The 22,082-nt window shown below is 38.4% G+C and overlaps 1 protein-coding gene across 1 annotated transcript in view; it reads left to right on the forward strand.

Annotated features, from left to right (window-relative positions):
• The window catches only part of LMBRD1 (LMBR1 domain containing 1), a 90,636-nt gene that overhangs the window by 34,070 nt on the left and 34,484 nt on the right, over positions 1-22,082 (forward strand). The window contains exons 8-9 of the mRNA XM_075707284.1: positions 17,992-18,117; positions 19,600-19,752. Coding sequence (XP_075563399.1) covers positions 17,992-18,117; positions 19,600-19,752 — 279 coding nt within the window. The remainder of the gene's footprint in view (positions 1-17,991; positions 18,118-19,599; positions 19,753-22,082) is intronic.

Raw genomic sequence — 22,082 nt, forward strand, 5'->3', positions numbered from 1 at the left:
TTAGTTCAACCACTTGACTCTTGCTTTTATGTGCAAAGGAAAGGAACCATTTTAACTTGTTAATTTGGCCAACATTTGATGTTCATGTGATGACTTGCTTTTCCAATCTGTTCTATTTCTTCAGTCACTGAATAATCAGCCTGTTTGTAATGCTACATGTATTAACTTGTCATCAAGGTAAAATTTTGCAACAAAGATGGAGCTTTAAAGCTTAAGATAACTGCAGACAAAGCTTTAAAACTTCTCGGAAGTCAGTGTTTTCCTTATAGGTTTCAATCTTTAAGTTCATGTCCTTGCTAAAATAACTTTCTCTTCCATTGCAGCCTGGCTCTAACATAGTAAAGTTGTTCCTATGTAGATTTGCTAGTGAATTCGAAGTGGCTCTGTAACAATAGCTCATGCAATAAGTTATTTTGAAGCATTGCTAGCCAAGGAGATACTTTGTGGTAGCTTGTTGTCGGGTATAGGATAAATGGATAAAATTATCAAAGAGGAAGGATATAAGGAAGGGAAGAGTGTTTTAGTCATAATTGGGTAAGGGGGTAAAGTACCTGCTAAATAACTGCCTTTAGACTCTTAAACAAATCTAAATTGAGTAACAAGCATAGCTAATGATTTTCTGTCTCTTTATACTACTGGCTTAAGCTGGTGTAAGTTACAGCAGGACTATGGGAGGCAATTCAGTACAGGTTCTTAGATGTAAGTGTCAGAACATTGACAGCTTCGTGGTCATTAGGCACTGTGCTGTAGTGAGGAGAGCAATTTGGTGGATCAGCTAGTAGGTGTCTCAGGTGAGCTGAATGGCTCTCAGCCCCATTGACTAAGTGCTTTAACTTGACTCAAATCATAAATTTTATTACTTCAAGCCTTTTCTGATTGACATGGGTCACTAAATCATTCAGGCTATATTGCTGACATCTAGATCATGTGCTGGTCAAAAAAGATCCAGACCTTTGCTTAGCCTGTAATAATATGTCAGCTTTTAAATTTATTTCCATTAATTATGGAAGGAAAGATTAATCTCTTGTGCTCTGCAGTACTGTAATTGAACATGTAGTGTTTTTTAACCTCTGTGAGACTAACATTAAGAGCAAACTCATTAGCTGGGAGAATACCCTCAGTGTTGTTTTTATTTTTAAACAGCTACCCAAGTATGGTTTTTATAACTGTTAGTAAACCTCTTGAAGCATCTGAAATGCAATATTGTTTTATTTTGGACAAATTTATTGCTGACTGAAATGTAAACAATGTTTTTAAAAGTAGCATTTGGAAGTTTTTTTAATTGCTAATATTCCCTACTTCCGATGTTACTTCCCTATTTATTTTTGAGCACAGATTGGTTGTAGGCACCATTCAGCTGAGTATCACAATATGCTTCTGTCCTCAAAACTAGCTGAACCTGGAAATATGACTTCGATTTAATGTTCAATAACTTCAGTGTGCTGTGTCTTTATCTGAGAAACCACACAGACAATACCTCTGTCCTCAGTGTTGTTACCTTAGTTTTACTGTATTTGGAACTTGTACAAATACTGTGTGGTAAATGAGGTGAAAATCAAGCATGAGAACTAAAATAGTCTCTGAATGCTTTAATTGCTAAGTTTTTAGGCTAATTTGTTGCTTTGAGAACTTCAACCAAGGTGCCCATGCAAATGCCTAGAGCATGGAATAACTATTTACTTTAACTGCTGTATTTGATACTTCTGACACTATCCCTTCTGTCTTACAGTAGGTGGTAAGGCAGGGTGGGAGAAATGGAGGAGCTATTTCACAGAAGTTTTAGGGATGAGCTCGCACAGGAGGTGTTTGTCCATCTCTGGGTATGAGTGCTTTTTGTCATTGCAGGCGATCGTAGATTCTTATGCTGAAACAGAGAGCTGGCTTGGGTATGTGGGTGGACTGAGGTACAAATATGTCATGGACAGTGAAAACCACTTTTAAGGTCTGTGTTCTCAAAGTTGGAGCAGGAATAGATATTTTTTATTCTCTTGTGCTTTCATAACAGTTTGCCCACTGCCAATGGTGGTCGAGCTTCCATATGTAAGCAATTTCCACCAGCATGACAGCATAACCAGTGCTGTTCTCATGGTCTGAAAAGTGAATTGCAAGTGTGACCTTGACAGCATGTAGATGCCATGTACCTGCTTTGCAGTTTATATTGTGGGCTGGGCTTTTCCCCAGTGGTATGACTTGATACAAAAGTTACTTCACTAGTGAAAAGTTCCTGGGTGGTCATGCTTCTGTAAGCCTCAGGGAGAGGTTATCCCAGAGTGTAGCTTCTCAGTCTCTACCAGTTTGGATTATTCCACTCAGTCGACTTGGAAGGAGGAAAAGCATGATTCTGGAAGGAGTAACTGTTTTTTGCTTGGTAACTCCCCACTTCGTTGTGTTGTGGATTCTTTTGCTGTATTAGTCTTGTCTTACTTAGTGGTTATTTTTTTTTTATACAAAGGCATTAGTACACAGGCAAGTCTGAGGCATTGTCTGTAACACTTGCCTCTGACTTTAGATGTCTGACAAGTAAGTAGCTAGGCTCCTGTATTTTTCAGCTAGCCTTCTGCATGCCTGTCAAATTGTTTGTCCCAGTTTCTAAAGGTGGGAGGCCTTTGTGCTTAGTCATCAAACCACTGTTTAATAATCAGTGGTAGATTTTTTTAAGCACAAAAAATACCTTTATAAAAGGGTGAACACAAGAACAAAGACACCTGCTTCAAAATTTTCCACAAATGCTTAGCAGATGATGAAAAAAAGGGTAGAGAGAATAGATGGGGACACAATATGTGGTGTTTGAGTTCCCTTGTCTCTGAACAGAGGTGACCTCAGATCTTTGGTTTTTACTAGTTAAGAGTTGAGGATTTGTAGTACAGACATAACAGAATTTTTGATGTTCCCCTGTATTCTGAATATCCTCAATCTGTTCCATTGCCACTCTTGCAATTGTATTGTTAAAGGCAAGCTAAGAACAGGTGTATCTGATCTTCTGTATACTCATATTCACCTTTTTACTCTAAAGAAAAAAGTCTATTCTAAATGAATATCTAATGAAGGTTGTATTGTGATAATTAGATGTGAAAATATTTGCTAACATATCACTTAAGAATGGCTTTACATTGAATGCCTACTACTTTAACACAAAATACTAAAAGAAAATAGGGATGCTGTGCCTGCACTGACTGCAACTGACTGATTTAATCTTAATGTTATTGGTGGAAGAGTACCATGAGACAGATGAATCAAGTCATTATATATAAGTTGTTTGGAGTACAATTTATCCATTCTACAATTAGTCAAACATATGTTAACAGTGCTGCTTTGTGTGGTCTTCAGTGTGAAGAATTAGATTATGGGTGTTCTAAAATTGCAGTTCTGCATTGTGGTAATATACAATACTGTGAGAAGTTGGGGAAAAGAGGCTTTGGCGCAGGCAGCCTTGGATTTGAGTAGATACTGAGAGCAAAAGCTCCCTTCTGCATGTGTGTGCTTCCTAGGCTTTCTATGAAAGCATACTCTCCTGCTTCTAAGGGATGTAGGGGCATGGTGTTCTGTAGATTGTAAATGGCTACCATTTAAATTATGGAACTAACAAATTTACCCTAATGACTAATCTAGTTAAAATCTATTTTTTAAGGAGTACCATCAGCATTGATCCAGTGTTCTGGGCCTCTCTTAAGGCCCAGGTTGATTTAATGTATTACTCTGAAGTACATGGTCAGCTATTCATGCAACAAAGAACAGGCGACTTACCAGACCACACAATATTGTAACATTTGGTGTGGCTTTTTTGGGGGGGAAGTGGTTGGGGGACGACACAAATTGAAACATCATGCTGGACCAGAGTTACCAACAACTGAGGAATTGTGTTACTGAGTATGATAGAAAGGTAGATAACACTACAGTTCAGTGTGGTTGTCATTTTATTAGCTGGCTGGCTTTCACTTTCTATGGCTTCAAACATCAAAATCAGTTCACTAAATTTGATCTAGTGATACATACAGAGAAGAGCTTTTATCATAGTTTGAGGAAAAAAGCAGAATTTTGCTGTTGAGTTGTGAGCTTCTCTGCAGCTTCTGAATGGGGTAGCATGAAATATACTGTTAAAGCCAAAGGTGCTAAATAAATGAAACTTACTTGGTATGAAAAATTCCTGAGTGCCTCAATTTCTGTGAAATACTAGTTAGGAATTTGGGAAGGAATTAGTAATAAATATTGAACCTGAAAGAATCTCATCCCTGAAAGTAAATCACTAGGAGGATACTAACATAGAAATTACCAGCTTAAGGAGAGTTAATGTAAAAGTTGCTTCTCCCAGGGAAGGCCAGGGCTTCCTCAAAACTGCTTTCAGTGATGACTTAATATAGAAGATGGTATGTGGTTTTGCAGACGCTCTTGGTTAAAAGCAAGAGTTATTGTAAGAATTAGATTTGAATTTAAGTTTTACGCTAGCTATGAAGTATCTTCAGGAGTCAACAGCTAATATTTGAATAAAGGAGCAAATTAAATATTTTATAGCAGTTCTTAATGCCATGTCATTCAAATGAGAATAAAATGAGATGCAAGAAAGATGATTGAGGAGGACTAAAAGGAGTGTTTAGAAGTGAATCTGAACTCCACACTTGAAGTGGAAAATAAATTGCCTTGTTCTGTTTAGTTTTCCATGTGATGACATTTGGGACAGTCCTGCAGAATGTGGCAACCATGGCTTCTCTGGACCTGCAACAGTGTCTGTCTGTGGGCTATGTGGTTCTTGAGTCTGAACTTTTTCAGTAGTTTTAGCCTTCTATAGGAAAAACAGAGCTTCTCTAACACTTGATTGCAAAGGGAGATGAAAAGTGTCTAGCATGAGGCTAAACATTTTGAAGATAGTGTATAAGGATAAGCTAGAGCAGACATCCTAGTTGTATTTGACAAGTCTCTCACATTATTAAAAAGTCTGTAACAGTAAATTCTCAAACTGCCTCTTGCATTTGCCCTATAAACTTTTTTCTATTAGCTTTGTTTCTGGTTTTTTTACTATAGCCATTCCAATGAGCAGTTTTTCTTCCTAAGGTACTTGTTTTATTAGCAGGTGGGCACTTAACTGAATTGTCTAAATTTTCCAAAAACTTAAATCTTTTCAGAGGGTAGCAAACTTACAGGCTAGGACCAAAAGAATAAGAAATCAATTAGATGTGTGGTAAAGCAGAATACTGTTTTAACAGCATGATTTGTTTGAAATTGAGTATAACAGTTTAGGTGAGTACTGTTTCTATACCTTATTCATATTGCTAAAGTACCATTTTTTTAAAATGTAAATCAAAATTCTGAAAGCAAGTGTATGGACAGATATGCATAGCACTTAACTCTTGAAGCTTTTAAAGTTGTGTTCTGAAGAATACTTCTGAACTAAACTGTTTTCGGAGTTAAACTGTTTTCAGAGTAATGCTTCCAACTTCAGCCTTTAGCTCTTGACACACTACTATGCTGTTATAACATGCTAATATATCTTGTCAGTGATGTGCATTTTCCAGATTGCCATTGGGAAGCTAAACCTAGCCCACATTGAGAGTCTCCAAGATCCTCATAGAGATGCTTATGAAATGGGCTGGATGAGTAGACTGTGAGGTGGATTGAAAACTGGCTGAATGGCTGGGCCCAGCAGATGGTGATCAGTGGCATGAAGTCTAACTGGAGGCTAGTTGCTAGTGGTGTATGCCAGCAGTCAGTACTGGGTCCAGTCCTGTTCATCTTCATTAATGATCAGGATGATGGGGCAGAGTTGTACCATCAGCAAGCTTGCAGGTGACACAAAACTGGGAGGAGTGGCTGATACTCCAGAGGGTTGTGCTGCCATCCAGAGGGACCTGGACAGGCTGGAGAAATGGGCTGACAGGAACCTCATGAAGTTCAGCAAGGGAAAGTGCAAAGTCCTAAAGCTGGGGAGGAACAAACCCAGGCACCAACATATGCAGGGGACCACCCAGCAGGAAAGCAGCTTTGAGGAGAAGGACCCTCAGGGTTCTGGTGGATGCCAAGTTAACCACAAGTCAGCAGTGTACTCTTGCTGCAAAGAAGGCTAATGGTATCCTGGGCTGAATTAGGAGGAGTATTGCCAGCAGGTTGTTGGAGGTGATCCTTCCCCTCTACTCAGCCCTAGTGAGGCCACACCTGAAATACTGTGTCCAGTTCTGGGCTCCTCAGTACAAGAGTTATGGAGCTACAAGAGGGGGGCCCAGTGAAGGGCCACAAAGATGATTAAGGGACTTTCTTTCTATGAGGAAAGGCTGAGAGCTAGTACTGGTTAGCCTAGAGAAGAAGGCTCAGGGAAAATCTTATCAATATGTACAAATACATGAAGGGAGAATGCAGAGAATGTGGAGCCAGGCTTTTTTTTCAGCAGTGCCCAGTGATGGGACCAGAGGCAAAGGGCACAAACTGAAACACAGGAGGTTCCCTCTGGACATCAGGAAACTTTTTCACTGTGAGGGTGACCGATCACTGGCACAGGTTGCTCAGATTGTGATGTCTCCCTCCTTGGAGATATTCAAAAGAGACATGGATGTGGTCCTGGGCAAACAGCTGTAGGTGACCCTGCTTGAGCACACAGGTGTTGGACCAGATGACCTCCAGAGGTCTCTTCCAACCTCAGGGGTTCTGCAGTCTGTCTGCTATGTGGGCCTGCAGGATTTAGTAGTGGCACTGATGGGTGGCACTTAATTGTGTTGTACCTCATGGTGCGAGATGTCTTCTCTGTTTAAGCTTGGCTCTAGCCTATGAAAAGCTTGAGGGGTTAGTGATTGACAGTAAGATTGGTTCTTATTAGATTAATTTAATTCTGCAATACTGCTTTTACTGTTATAACCTCATTTAACTCATGTGGGAGAACTTTTTGTTCCATCACAGCTGTTATTTTGTGAGAAAATTTATTAGAGATTCTTACTATTATTCACCTCAGTACAACTAATGTTTAAAAAAGTGCAGTGGGCACTATGTTGAAAAACAATATACAATATCCTCAGAAAAGTAGGTAGTTCTGTATTTTAGTAGCTACTAACTCTTGCAAGACTATTCTATGTCAGAGGATAGTAATAACTTTTAAATAGTTTGATAGGTGGCAATGTTCAGAAGCTCCTTGTGTAAGTGGAGGGGAGAATATTCCTGTTCGGGGGGTGGGGATGGGGTGGTGAAACCCAAAGATTTAATACTTACTCTTAATCTAAGCAATACAAACTACTTTTCTGTCATTTTATAACTTCAAAAATTTGGTTGTACAAGAAGCAAACTTGCATGCTTCTGCAAATGAATGTAAAAATTTAAAAGTATTTTTTAGCTGCAGAAGCTGGAGTTATGTTTTTTGTGACTAACTTTGAGCTGATCCTTATTAGCATGGACTTCTAGAATATAATACTAAAGTTCACACTTCGTGTTGCATTTTCTTGCTGAATACACTGAAGAATAGTGTTTTCTTGACATTAATTGAGACTTTGGAGGACTGGGAAGGGGGGAGAAAGGTGCAACTAGGGAAGATGTGCATTCTAAATTTTTATCTTTTTAAGGGGAAATAATGAATAGTAGTTTTATTGAAAGTGTAGATGAAGTCTACAAATGTTCACATGATAACATTATTATTACTGAGAAGAACATAAACGTGGATGGGATTTTTCTCAAGTACATACAATGTTTAAATGATTAATATTGTTTAAACTTTTTTGGTATGGCTCAATTCTCAACATAATCTTGAATTGGTAGTTGCTTTTCTGTTTTAAAGCTTTAATAACACAACATCTACTTTTTTGATGTTATGTAATGCATAGTAGTGAAGTATGGCACTTATATTTACAATTGTTTTGTAAGAAATGTGAACAAGTGATCCTCGGGTGCTCTGCAAATCTATGACCTTGATGACTTATACTTACAGCTTTCCATGTACATAAACGTGGAATATAACAAGAAAATGATAAATTAGGGCTGCAGTGCTTTGTTTGAAACAGTTTCACAGATGATGTAGTTTGCATCTATTCTTTCATTATTGTGTTCTGCATTGAAGTGGTTTTACATTGCCTTAGGTATTAATACAATACTTGTCAGCTCCAGATTGCTATTTGAATTCAAGGCAGAATAACATATTAATCACAGAATGATAGGCAGATTAATTTTTGAGTGATCTTGTGCATCTCATTTAGCATGTCCTTGAAGGATTATTATAATTGGGTCTGTAATTTTTCCAAACCATTTAATAGGCATTATTTGATTTTTTTATGAAATTGTGAAGTGATCCTTTTTCCTCCATCCTGAAAGAGGACATGTTACAAAGCTCACTTTGTCTACTGACAAATTTAATAACCTTTTCACACCTAATTTTTGTCCATTTGTATGATTTACTTTTCTTGCAGTTGACTATTTTTATTAACAGCCAAAAAGCTTAAAACTTTTTATAATCTGTCTAACCTTAAAAACACTCCTTCACTACTTATTTTCTTTTAAGTAGACACCAAACAGTTACTGAGAAATCCAGAAGCTAGTAGCATTCATCATCATTACCACTTAATCACTTCAATATCAGTTCTTAAGTATAAAAGAAATACAGTTATTTGGTTATGTTCACTTCTCCATGAAGCAGTAAATAACCAAAATAGCAAATCAATCTGAGTGTACTTTGTTTCAACAGTCTGATTCCTACTACACTCTTGGAGAACTGTAGATACTAAACTGCTGGATCAATGATAGTTTTGTACTTTGAGATTTTTAGGGTTGCAGCTTGAAAGGAGGTTAATCTTTTGGTTGTTAATGCTCTTTTAAGCCTGATGGAGCAACACAGAAGATGGCAACTGGGCAAAATAGTTATATTCAGTATTACAACCGAGTCAGAGTTAACTTTTTTACAGATGATATGTCTAGCAAGCACAAGTTAACTATGCCTAGTAGAACAACTGTAGGGTAGAGGCTGTCATACTTGGTTTCTCCATCTTGCAAACCTTGACCACATTGTTTTGTCCACTTAAACATTGACAAATAAGTGAGACAATCTTTGAATCTGTATGGTGAAGAGAAAACATTAATATGAAAAATGAAGGTGAATGTATAGCAAGATACAGTAGTGGTGAGTGTTAGAGTAATGGATAAACAAGTACCCAATGCACTGTTCATGTTGTATACAACAGATTGTGCAAGAAACGCCATACTGAGCATACCAGTTCAGTTTGGTCAGTCCATTCCATGCTTTGAGATTTTTTTTATAGCATTGTTATTCCAAAACCTATGTGCTCTTATAGCAACTGAAGATTGGGTACTAAAACTATCTGTGAAAGAACTAAGACTTTACTAGTTAACATGTTGAATGATTTTCCAAGCTGTATGGCATGAGCTTTAAAAAAAAAAAAACCCAAACAAAAAAACAACCAACTGTCCATGAGATGGTCTGCCATCTTCCGATGCATTTAAGAGGCTTTCTCCTTTACCCTTCATAATTTAGGGAGGATGTGTGAACCACTGTCACTGTTTGCCATGCTTAATGGTGTTCTGAAAAAAAGATTTCTGAATTCCAGTTTTTATCTTTAGAATGGTAGTATGTGTAGATAGCTGGAGATGGAGACAGATTTCTTTAATATGAGAAAGTAGATGACTATTACTTGCAGAGTCAGATTACCTTTCAAGAAAACTGTGCAGTCTAGGTGCACAGATAAGAAAGGTGGAGTCCTAGTTCCTCTTACCCGAGCTCAGAAGTGTTGCCTATATTGGTGTGACATATGAAAGTTCACCACACTTGAGACTACTTAATTGGACTGGCTTACCTGCTCCATCAGTTCAGCAATGCTGACAAAGGCGCACTGTATCCACATGAGGTAGCATTCATTGTAGGCAACTGAACTATATCAGTTGCTATGAGGGATAAAAGGTATCATAATGTGACTTCCCTCATGCTTAACATAATTCAAATAAAAAGCTGATTAGGCTATGAATACATCTATATTATTCTTCAAATGGAGGGGTTTTGTGGGACATTCATATTAAAACAAACTAACTTGTACTTGACTTGTATTTCTTTAAAGCACTGTGTATCCTAAACTAGAGTTTAACTGGTTTTTTTTAACTTGAACAGATGCATTTTTTTGATCATGGTCTAGTTGGTAGAATTGAACATTTTGTCTTTCATGGTCACACTTTCAGTCTTGAAACAAGTTGTTTTAAGAAAATAGGAATTTGAATATTTGTATATTTGAAGTTGTGAGCACTTAGAATAGAATCATTAAGGTTGGAAAAGATATCTAAGATCATCTAGTCCAACCATCAACCCAACACCACCATGACTACTTGTCCTGGTTTTGTCTGGGATAGAGTTAACTTTCTTCCTAGTAGCAGGCATAGTGCTGTGTTTTGGATTTAGTAGGAGAAGAATGTTGATAACACACTGATGTTTTTAGTTGTTACTGAGTACTGCTTATGCTAGTCAAGGACTTTTCAGCTTCCCATGCTCTGCCAGGTACACAAGAAACTGGGAGGGGGCACAGCCAGAATAGTTGATCCAAACTGACCAAAGGGCTATTCCAATCCATATGACATCATGCTCAGTATATAAACTGGGGGGGGTTGGCCAGGGAGCAGCGATCGCTGCTTGGGAACTGTCTGGGTGTTGGTCAGTGGGTGGTGAGCAATTGCATTGTGCATCACTTGCTTTGTATATTATTATTACTATTATTATTATATTGTTGTTGTTATCATTACTATTTTACTTTATTTCAATTCTTAAACTGTTCTTCTCTCAACCCAGGAGTGTTTCTCACTCTTACTCCTCCAATTCTCTCCCCCATCCCATTGGGGTAGGGGGAGTGAGCGAGCGGCTGCGTGGTGCTTAGTTGCTGGCTGGGGCTAAACCACGACACTACTAAACCATGTCTCAAAGTGCCATGTCTACATGTTTTCTGATCACCTCCAGGGATGGTGACTCCACCACCTCTCTGGGCACGCTGTTCCAATGCTTGACCACTCTTTCCATGAAGAAATGTTTCCTGATAATCAATCTAAACCTCCCCTCATGCAACTTGAGGCAATTTCCTCTTGTCCTGTTGCTAGTTACTTGGGAGAAGAGACCAACACCCACCTCACTACAACCTCCTTTCAGGTAGTTCTAGAGAGAAATAAGGTCTCTTCTTTCTCTACTACTTATGCCTTTTATACAGTGATATAATAGTAGTTCTCTTTTTTATTTGGCTGTTTCATGTGACTTCACTAGAGGGCAGTGCTATGCAAGAAATGTTTGTCAGTATTAATTTCTAGTTTTGCACAAGATTATATGTACACCTTTTAAAACACCTCAGTGATAGCACTTAAAAGCCATATCTGCTTGATATATGGACCTCTAAAAATAAATGGAGTGGGGAGTCTTTGTGCTATGCTACACAAGTACTTATTGATAATCTCTTGAAATCACAAGTTTAATTCCTAAAAACACCTTTAACCAGAAAAAGTTGGTAAACTACCTTCAGTTATGGTAGTGCTTGTTGTGTACCAAACTGATCAGAAACAATGTACCTGTTCTGTTTGATCTCTAACAAGGAGAGATTATCCTATTTGGGCCACAAGTTAATCATTAGACCATACTTTATTAGCTGGACATATCAGATGTAGCAAGTGAAACATAATCAACTTCTAGTTAAACTATAATGACTCATGGCTTCAGGCTTTTTGGAGTAGGTGTTCAAAGTTAGCTTTAACTCATTTAACTCTTTCTTAAAGGCATTTGCTATATTAATTTCAAGTGGTGGGTTTTTTTGTGTTCCTCATGACTGATCTGTGTGCTTATGGCTGATCTGGCTGATTATTAGGTGTTCCCACCTTAATACACCCTTTTCAGTGGAACTCCTTGGTAGCTTGTGCAATTGAAAAATGTTAAGCTAACAGTTATGGTTCCCAGTGGGAAACCTTTCTGGATCTTTTTAATACCCAAGGGTTTATCCCTGACATAGTTGCTTGCTGCAACTTCGGTAAAATGTGATTTTACAACTTGTCTCAACTTCACTTCTTTTCTGTCTTTTGCCTATGAGTGACTATTAACATACTGGGCAACTAATAAGAAACTGATATAGCTACTATGCCCTTATCTAGCCATGGGCTATGTGAATTTGGCAAGTCTAAAATGTTGTAAGTGCTGAGTCACAAGAGACAAAAGGATCAGAACAGCAACTCTTCCTTCTAAATCCTCACTGTGGAATGACAGGAGAATAGCTGGATCTGCTGCAACAGGATGGGAAGGAAAGGGAGACAGAAGTGAAGATTAAGCAAACTGGAAGCAATGCTCATGTAATCTCTGAGGTATTGTAGTGCTCTGTCTGGAGTACAGAGTATATTTGGGTTCAATGGCATGCTGAGAGAACAGCTAGAGTATGCTTCTTGCTGTTCTTCAATGCCTACTGATACTGCATAAATGGTATTGAACTAATTGTTGCTTTCATGTGAGTTACAGGCTCCTGCTTTATGGATGACAGATTTCTTTGCAAATTCCTGTGTCAGGCCTAGCTACTGCTTCTGTGAATAACAAATAAAGGAAGAAGTCTTAGCTTTGTTTAGGCTGTTCTTTTTATAGGATAGGTAAGCTGGGTTTTCTGTTGCTTTGCTTAAGTTCTGGTTTTTTCTCTTCTCCTTTAGAGTAGAAGGCCATCTACTTCAAGAAATCTATGAAGTATAAACATGAACTTCATCCATCCAGAGAGATTATCTGTATTGCCTGTGGGCAGACTCTCAAATCCGAATGAGACAGCTGCTCATGGATGATGCCTCTAGTTTGTACTTACTCTAGGTAGTGAGCTCTCAGGGTTTGGCTTTCCAGCCCTTAAGCTAACTGATAGGGTGTAATATCTTATATGGATCACGTGTGGGGATTCAAGTGTGGAATCTTCTTTAAAATAAGTTGTTTTAACTATGAACTTAGATTTATTCTTTTTCCTACTGTAAAATGGGGTTTCAATGAAGCTGATCAGGCATTCAAGTAACAGCAGAGACAGCAGCCTGAGAATTCAAAGACCTAACCTTGCAGCAAGTATTATTGGATACCAGCCCGAACAGTTAGTGTTTAGTACTAGATCCAGTTCATTTTGAAGAACCTATGTGGAAGAAACAACCATGTATGCTGTAATTGCATGTTACATTTGGATGACTCTTTTTACTCTTCAGTGCAGTGCCTCTTATCTGACTTAACACTTCTAGGCAAAGGTTGTCTAAAAATAAGTCCTGGAAACTGTTGTTTCAGTGGTGTAAATATGTCAAGACGTAATTACTTGTTTTATCAAAATTCATTTATATAAATCAACTTGTCATCACTACTTTAAAGGTTCTTCTGATCTCTTTTTATTAATGTTCCAAACTTTGAACCAATAATTTGTTTCAGGACTGCACCCTCTCTAGGCTTTAGTGTACAGCTTTGGTTTTCCTGTGCTATCTTTACCTTGCTTGCTTGTTGAGTTGCAGATGCCCAAAACAATAGTCTATGAATAACTTAATCCCCTGGGTTAGTGCAAGTGTTAAAAACTTTGTTCAGGGCAGCCTTGAACCTACATCAGCCTGAAGTGAAATACAGCTTGAAACTGAGCTCATACAGCTTCTGTTCAGACCTGTGACACATCACATGAGTTGACTCATCTTTCTGTTCATTATTCTGTATATTGATGTCTTGAAGCACCAACGTGGCTTTTTCCCTCCACTGGTGATGGGAGGCTTACTTGCATAATCATCTCACTATTAACATCTTTTGTAGTCAAGCAAGGAACTTAATCTGCCTTTATCACTAGGGCAAGCTTGATGTCCAAGTGGGTAATTCACATCTGCAAAAACAGCAAAACAATGCATTGCTTTAAGAGTTGCAGTTTACTTTGTAGAAAGTTAAATTTAGAAGATTTAGAACTCTGAATTTTATTTCTTAACTATTTCTGTTGAGTAAATACTTGATATTTGTTAGTTGATGGTAGCTGTTTGAAGAACAGGTGAAAGCTTCTGCTTAATGGTGAAATTTAATTGCTTCTAAGCTTAGGTTTGTAAAATTGTGTAGGCCTATTGTCATAGCAATATCTCATTATTATGTGTTTCTTCATACTGAATGTCCCTGGCTCCATCTGGAAATGTTTTGGGTTCCACAGAGGGACCTTGGTTAGATTGCAGCCTGCATTCTAGTTATGAAATTAGATGGTGTTTATACATTCACCTAAATTCTGGAGTTAGGCTATTAGCAGCCAGACCTGAGTGAGCTCTTCAGGGTCAATATGGGCCCAATACTATTCAGTCTTCATAAATGATCTGGATGATGGGGTTGAGTATATAGTCATCAAGTTTAACAATGATATCAAACTGGGAGAAATAGATACCACAGAATGAAGAGCCACCATAGAGACACCCAAACTGGGTGGGAGTGTCGATCTGCTGGAGGGCAGGAAGGCCCTGCAGAGGGACCTGGACAGGCTGGACTGATGGGCTGAGGCCAACTGTATGAGGTTTAACAAGGCCAAGTGCCGGGTCCTGCACTTGGGTCACAACAACCCCATGCAACGCTACAGGCTTGGGGAAGAGTGGCTGGAAAGCTGCCTGGCCGAAAAGGACCTGGGGGTATTGGTAGACAGACGGCTTAACATGAGCCAGCAGTGTGCGCAGGTGGCCAAGAAGGCCAACAGCATCCTGGCTTGTATCAGGAATGGTGTGGCCAGCAGGAGCAGGGAGGTGATTGTCCCCCTGTACTCGGTGCTGGTGAGGCCGCACCTGGGATCCTGTGTCCAGTTTTGGGCCCCTCACTACAAGAAAGACATTGAGGTGCTGGAGTGTGTTCAGAAAAGGGCAACAAAGCTGGTAAAGGGTGTGGAGCACAGGCCTTATGAGGAGCGGCTGAGGGAACTGGGGTTGTTTAGCCTGGAGAAGAGGAGGCTGAGGGGAGACCTTATCGCTCTCTACAACTACCTGAAAGGAGGTTGTAGTGAGGTGGGTGTTGGTCTCTTCTCCCAAGTAGTTAGTGATAGGACGAGAGGAAATGGGCTTAAGCTGTGCCAGGGGAGGTTTAGGTTGGAAATTAGGAAAAATTTCTTTATGGAAAGGGTGGTCAAGAATTGGAACAGGCTGCCCAGAGAGGTGGTTGGAATCACCATCCCTGGAACTGTTCAAAAAACGGGTAGATGTGGCACTTCGGGACATGGTTTAGTCCAGTCTACCCTTGATTGGCTTAGAGTAGACTTGGTAGTGTAGGTTAATGGTTGGACTGGATGATCTTAAAGGTCTTTTCCAACCTAAACGATTCTATGATTCTATGACATTGACAGGTGGGATGATTGGGCCAACAAGAAAGTCATGAGGCTTAACAGATGTTAAGGCCTTCTATTGGAATGGATTAATTCCAAGCAACAGTTTATGTTGGGGTCTGACTGGCTGGGGGATGGCTCTGTTGAAAAGGACCTGGAAGTCCTGGTGGGCAATGAACTGAGCATGAGCCAGCAATGTGCTGTGCAGCAGAAAGACAGTGTCCTGGGCTTGCATCAGCAAGAGCATAGCCAGTAGGTCAAGGGACATGATTATTCCACTGTACTTGGCACTTCAAAAGCCACACCTGGGTATACAGTGTCTGGTTTTGGTTCCCAGTTTGAGACTGGAAAACTGTAGAGGCTCTGGTGGAGGCTTGTGAAAGTGATTAGAGAGTTGGAGAATGCAACCCATAAAGAAAGGTTGAAGGAATTATTTTTTCAGCCTACAGAAGAGGAGGATTGGGGGAAAATGCTTTCTAGCTCCTGTAAATAGCAAAGCAGCTTAATGCTCTGAAAGGAAATACTCTAAGGGAGAACTGAGCCACACTTATGGACGGAGTTGTAAAGTCCAACCGAAGTTAAATTCTTTTCCTTACCTAAAATACTTAATCTTGTAGGTAGGCCTTTTTGTGGTTGCATAGCTGTGTTCAGACCAGAACTTCTAGAATGTCTTGGAAAGCATGAAATTTTGTTGCTATCGCTAGCCTTTTATAAGAGGCATCTTTCCCTTGTATAGCTTTTACAGCAAAAAGCTATACCATAGGGACTGAAATTGCCAGTTCTTTCTTGTTGCTAAAAAAATTGAGTTTAACTTTAACTGGAACTGTCTGTAAACAGTGCTACAAATACTTTTTTTAAGCTGTATTTTTGGGTGACAAGTGAGGTTATGTCAGCTGTGAAGTCCTGAAATGCTGAGCAGGTAGCTAATAGACTACCTTATTTCCTAGGAGTCTGGTAAAACCAGTTCTAATACCTTATAGCTATGCAAAAAAAGTCACATAGTGCAAGTTGTCAAAGATCTAGCTGAATGTGTTCTTTGCGAATATATACTTCAAGAAATATTTGAAGGAAAATGCTTTTCTCCTACCCTTACTTAAATACTTTAAAGTGATTTAACAGGTACCACTGTTTCCTTGGGTTTGAAGCCTGTTGAGATACATATGCTGTCTGCTTGTTGAACTTAACTGATGCTGTTCCAACAATTTACTGGTAATTGTCACTCTGAACATAAGAAACCTAATTCCACAGTAAGTGAACAAGGTTGTCAGACTGCTAAATTTGTTTCATGCTTTTGTAGCCTAATACTTGGAGGACCGTTTCTTGAAATCATGGAACATTGCTTGCAGTGTGAAACTGAAGTTTGTGGGCTCAGTGTCAGATATTTATATTGAAATGGTTATCAATTTAAATAGTTAATGTGGTTTTGAGCTACAATAGTAGTAAATAAGACCCCTTTGTTAAAGGGCTTAGAAACGGGTGTTGGTGGCAGGGTATATGGCATGTTGAAAAATACTCCAGAAAAATGGACAGCGTTTTGCTTTCAGTACCATGCATGAGACATTAGTATGTCTAAGTAGATTCTTAAGCAGGCCAAATCAAGTCTTGTATACAGAAAGCTTGTGTGATCTGACAGCATGTATGGTGACATTTATAACATACTAGCATTTGTGTTAAATCTATTTTCAGTATGAAATGTGAAGCTGTGCATGAAGGAGGGAGTAGTTTTCCTTTGAAAACTTAGAGAACCGCTCATTTCTGTAATTAGTGAATGATAAGCACTCTAGTAAAACTGCATGTGTTAATTGTGATTAAGAGAAAGAAAAGAAAAACGTTCTTGCTGAGCTCTGCACCAAGAACAACCCATCACCAACAGCTTCCCACCCACAGTAAAACAAATAAACCACCTATGGCTAATGTCTCTAAGCTGCTTGGAGAAACTTCTGACCTTGGCCTATATCTATAAGACTTCATAGGGTAGCAGGGAGGAAATAATGGCATTTTCTTGTTTACCTCGCCTCAAATATCTGTTTCTTATGTTAGTGGAAAGCTTGCAGACTTTACATTGGAAAAACTTGGGCATAATGTTGATGTAGAAGCTGGCAAACACTTTGAATGGTATAGAATTTATAACTAGGAGTAAATGCCAACAAAACTTACGAATGTGATTGGGTATCTAGGCAGTCTTGGAATGTAACTGAGTTGAGGTGTTCACCTAGCTTCTGCTGTGTATTTTTACTGCAGATTTTTTTTAGTAAATCAGGTATTTTCTACATAATTTCATTTTAAAAGTAAGTTGAAGACTACTGGCTACAAGAAATTGTGTATACTTTGCTTCTAAAACTATTTAAGTTCAGTATCTAGGAATTCCTGTATTATACAATGTTTTGATTATGATCTAAAGTGGGAAAGTTAAGGTTTTAGAAAGCTAAATGATTTGACAAAAAAAACCCCAAAGGCTACCTTGATCTTCAGTGGACTATGCTTATATAAAGTCTTAATGCACGCTGTGGTCTCAGTGATCATGAGACCCTTAAGTACTATTGGAACAATGGAGGACACTGGAATCTGCATAGCATGTTTGTTATGTTTTGCTCAAAAGGAAAAGAATTGACTGCTGTAGTCTGTAGACGGAGAGTGGGGGGAAAAAAACTACCAGTGATACCTTATAGCTACAACACACAGCGGCCTTATCAGATGAAAACGTGTGGCAGAAAATTTTAGTATGTGTGTTTCCTTTTTATTTTAGGCTTATGGGATGTCAGCTTTGCCTCTAAACTTGATTAAAGGAACTACCAGTGCAGCTTATGAACGTTTAGAGAACACTGAAGACATTGAAGAAGTGGAGCAACATTTATTAAGGATTAAATCAAAGGTATGGTCTTCACTGTTTTTACTTTATTAATGAAATTTTTTTTTTCTTGCTTGCTTACTAGTTTACGGCCATGCTGTAGAGAGTTTTTGTTCCAGAAAGAATAGCAAGTCAGAAGTGACTAGCTTGAGTTATTTGGAAACAAATGTGGTCACTTGTGTACTAGAAATTAGGTTTTCTTTATCAGTCCTGCAGCAGTAATTGTTTCTGTCTAGCTACTAATGGTGCTGATGAGCTAAACTCAAACTTTTCCAGCCCTGCTTGGATATATGGAAGAGATTTTGTAGAAGCTAAGAAAATTAACCTCACTTAGTCTGCTACCCGATATGGCATCCAATTTGTTGACTTACTCAATGTAGTTATCAACACTGGATACTTGCCACATGGAGCTGTCATGAGTTAGATTCATCAAACTATTAATCAACTTTATGAATAAATAACAGCCCCAGATATTCTTGTTTCCCAGTTAATGTACCTTGCTGTTATAAATCACTTCCTTGTGAAAAGCATACATATGGAAATCTCTGTTCTGAATCCCAAACATCTCTAGGATGTTAACACCACTTGTAAACCCATGATGGCTTTGCAGCTCACTGAAATGCTGTGCCTAATGTAAGCAGGACACTTTTAACAACCTAAGAGTGCAAGCCAAAGGAAGATAAGACTTCTCCTTTACATACAAGATGCTAGGGATAATCTCCCACTGTTTTCTCAACCCATTTCAGATAATGATTTGACTGGTGTTTTCACAGCCCTGAGTGGGAAGAAGGGGCATTGAGATGCACACTTTCATCTTGGCAGTCCATCTGTGCTGTTGTGTGCTCTGTGGTAGTAGACCTCAGCAGTGATGAAACAGTTCCAGCAATCTTCCCTTGATACTTGGCTACCTCTATGCAGTGTGGGCACCTTCAGCATTCTAGAAATCTTGTTACATAACAAAACCTAAAAAGTATTCTCCCTGAGTTTGGATTGTGAAGTTTTGGGGTTTTTTTTTTGAAGTTTTACAAAGCACTACTACAACAAAGGCATCTGTATTACTGGAATCAATATGAGAAAAATGAGAAACCTCTAAAAAAGAGCATTACTTACTACAGCCAAGCTTAATATATTGGCTTAGTTATGGAATTTGGTTGGGAGGGACCTCTGAAAGTCATCAGGTCCAACCTCTATGCAAAGCAAGGACTCTCTTCAGGTTAGATGACGTTATTCAGATCACATCTGGGCATTTTAAGTGTTTCTAGCCGTGGACACTGCCTACCCTGTTAAAATTCTTGGACATTCTCGTTGTAAAGAGTGTTTTCTACCATCTGATAGGAATCCCCCTTGTTGCGGCTTGTAACTCTTGCACTTCATCTTGCTATGCATAGAAACAGTGGGAATTATATACTCTAAAATCTTTAGAGTTGTAACTCATTAAACTTGATGTCAAGTCTATTTTCTTGATTCCTTGTGCCTTGATCTTTTGCACTATTTCTTGGTAACCAGTGCAGAGATGGTCGGCCTCTGTCATCAAGAGATAGACGGGCTGTACAACAACTAGAAGAGAGACTAAGGACACTTCGAAGAAGAGAGAGGCATCTGGAGTCTATTGAGAAAAGCTGGTGGACGAAGTTCTGTGAAGCTATCCGACCTTTAAAGGTGAAACTTTTTCTTGCTTTTTGAGACTTCAATTGGAATAACTTAGAGCTTTCTTCTTCCCATATAAATCATAGGTCAAGTTTATCAATTACTATCCTGAATATCAACTGCTTATTTTTTAATTACTAATATGCTACACAGTGACAGCCCTATAGCAAGCTGTGTTTGAGCTCTTGGAAAACCTCTTTGCCTAAAATATGATTTAAGATTGAAAAGGAACAAGTCTAGCTGATCTACTATAGTGACAGTGCCATAGAAAATCTGAATATTTTATCTTTTTTCAGGCGTGTGAAAATGAGAAGAAGAGAAGGAAGAATTCTATAGCTGTCAAGTAGCTTAGGTTAATCTACATTACATGTAGCCAGCAGAAGTGAGAGATACTTTGATGAGAATATATGCATTTGGAATGAGCATCTTGCCAAGTAATTACTTGATCAATAGTAAGCTAGCTGCATAGAAGTTACATCTTGATACTTAACCAGTGCAAAAGAAACTGTTACTGGGGCAAAGCTTTGATCTTGTATCTTTTTCATCTTAGAACTTTGATTTTAGTAGATACCTGGTTTTAAAAACTAGTACTTTTATGGAACAGTATTGCCATATAAAGTATCTTTGCCAACTAGATGTAAGAAGAAATTTTAGCATTACTTTAAACTGTAGGCTGCACTTTGAAAAGCTGAGGGGGGAGCTATAAGCAATTTCCTCTAATGCCATTGCTACTGTTAATGCTGAGTACCAATGGAAATGGGCCGAAATTGCAGTTGAACAAAAGCTTTCAGTGTGAAATTCTTAGTAGAGATACCTTTCTATGTTACATTAGAAATCTCTACTTAACCCTTTCACTTAATTGTTATGGATATTTGTCCTTTCACTTTAACAGTTTGGATGCTTCCTTTGATTCAAAATAGTTTGTGTAGCTTCTTTAACTCTTCACATTAACCTGAAATTTGAGAAATGCATTGGCCGTATCTATTGTTTGTAAGACTTTATCAGTTCATTGTGTTCTCACAGGGTAGTGTACAATATCATTAGTTACTTACCATCCTGACCGTAAGTGATAATCTGTATTCCAGTGTCTCTTTGTTCTTGTGGTTTGAATGCTTTTTATTCTCTCAGTAACTGTGACAGTCACTGAATTGTTGACTTAAGAATCTCAGACTAAAGGGGAATTGCAGATGGATAATTTTTCCTGACAGATTTGCACTTAGAATAAGGTTGTGGTATGAAGCATGTTACAAAACTTGTTTACTTTGACTTTTCCTTGAGCTGTCCTGTGAAGGTGATAATGTCCATCACTTAATAACATCTTAACTCTTGCAGGACTGTTTTACTGTTACTTTAATAGTATTTGAGTTGTGTTTGCACATACTAATTGAACAATTGACAAGTTATGTGGCTTTCACAAACAGAAGGAAATCTTTTAATATCCATATATAATATTTCTGATCAATGTAAAAGTGCAGAAAATATCTTGCTGAACTTATTAGTGAACTTATTCACTACTACATTCAGACTTCTAAAATCATATTGTCTTTGCGTAGTGTCCTCCTATATTCTTGCTTTGATTTTGTTACTGCTAAATATCTATTAGCATGTGATTTGTTGTTAAACAAAGCCAAAACTTTTTTCTCTGAAGAGTAAGCTTTCTTTGACATGAAGTACAGTAAATTTTGCAAACAATTGTTTTACTCAAAGCTAAGTCAAACTCGAAGATGAAGCTGGTAATCTTTCAATTTAGTCAAAGCAACTCATCTGGGAGATCCCAAGGAAATGAGTAATGGTCAGCATGGGGTTGTCAAATAATGTCCAACTAGTCTAACTTCTTTCTACAAAATGTAACTTTTCCTGTAGATGGCAAATCTACTGCTTCTCCTTTTTCTTTATTATGGTTTCTCACACTTCCATCTGATACTCTTAGCAGTGAGAGAAATGTGGCATACTCTAGGGAAAGGTATAAAAACTGTTTAGGGGAAAAACCTCCAGAGCACATAGTTCAATATATGAACAAGACTATAGTTGTGAAACATGGAAGTCTACTCAACAATGGTAAGTTGGGAGCACTGCATTAGTTCTTCATGGGGTACTTCAAAGCAGTTGTGAACCAACTGAAGAGATGCCTAAGGAGAGTAATATAAGGAAATTAAATGCTCTGTTTTGAAGATTGGAGACCTGTGTGAACCGAGCATGCTCATGTGGCATACCTTAAGCAAGGACTTAAAGGCATTGACATCAGTCCATGTATATGGAGCCTACTACAAAGAGAATAGCATTCCCTTGATAGGGTGGTACACTTGAACTCTAGGAAGAGAGAGAGAAACTGTTATCCTATC

This window comes from Pelecanus crispus, chromosome 3, assembly GCF_030463565.1.
Source record: "Pelecanus crispus isolate bPelCri1 chromosome 3, bPelCri1.pri, whole genome shotgun sequence".
Lineage (NCBI taxonomy): Eukaryota > Metazoa > Chordata > Aves > Pelecaniformes > Pelecanidae > Pelecanus > Pelecanus crispus.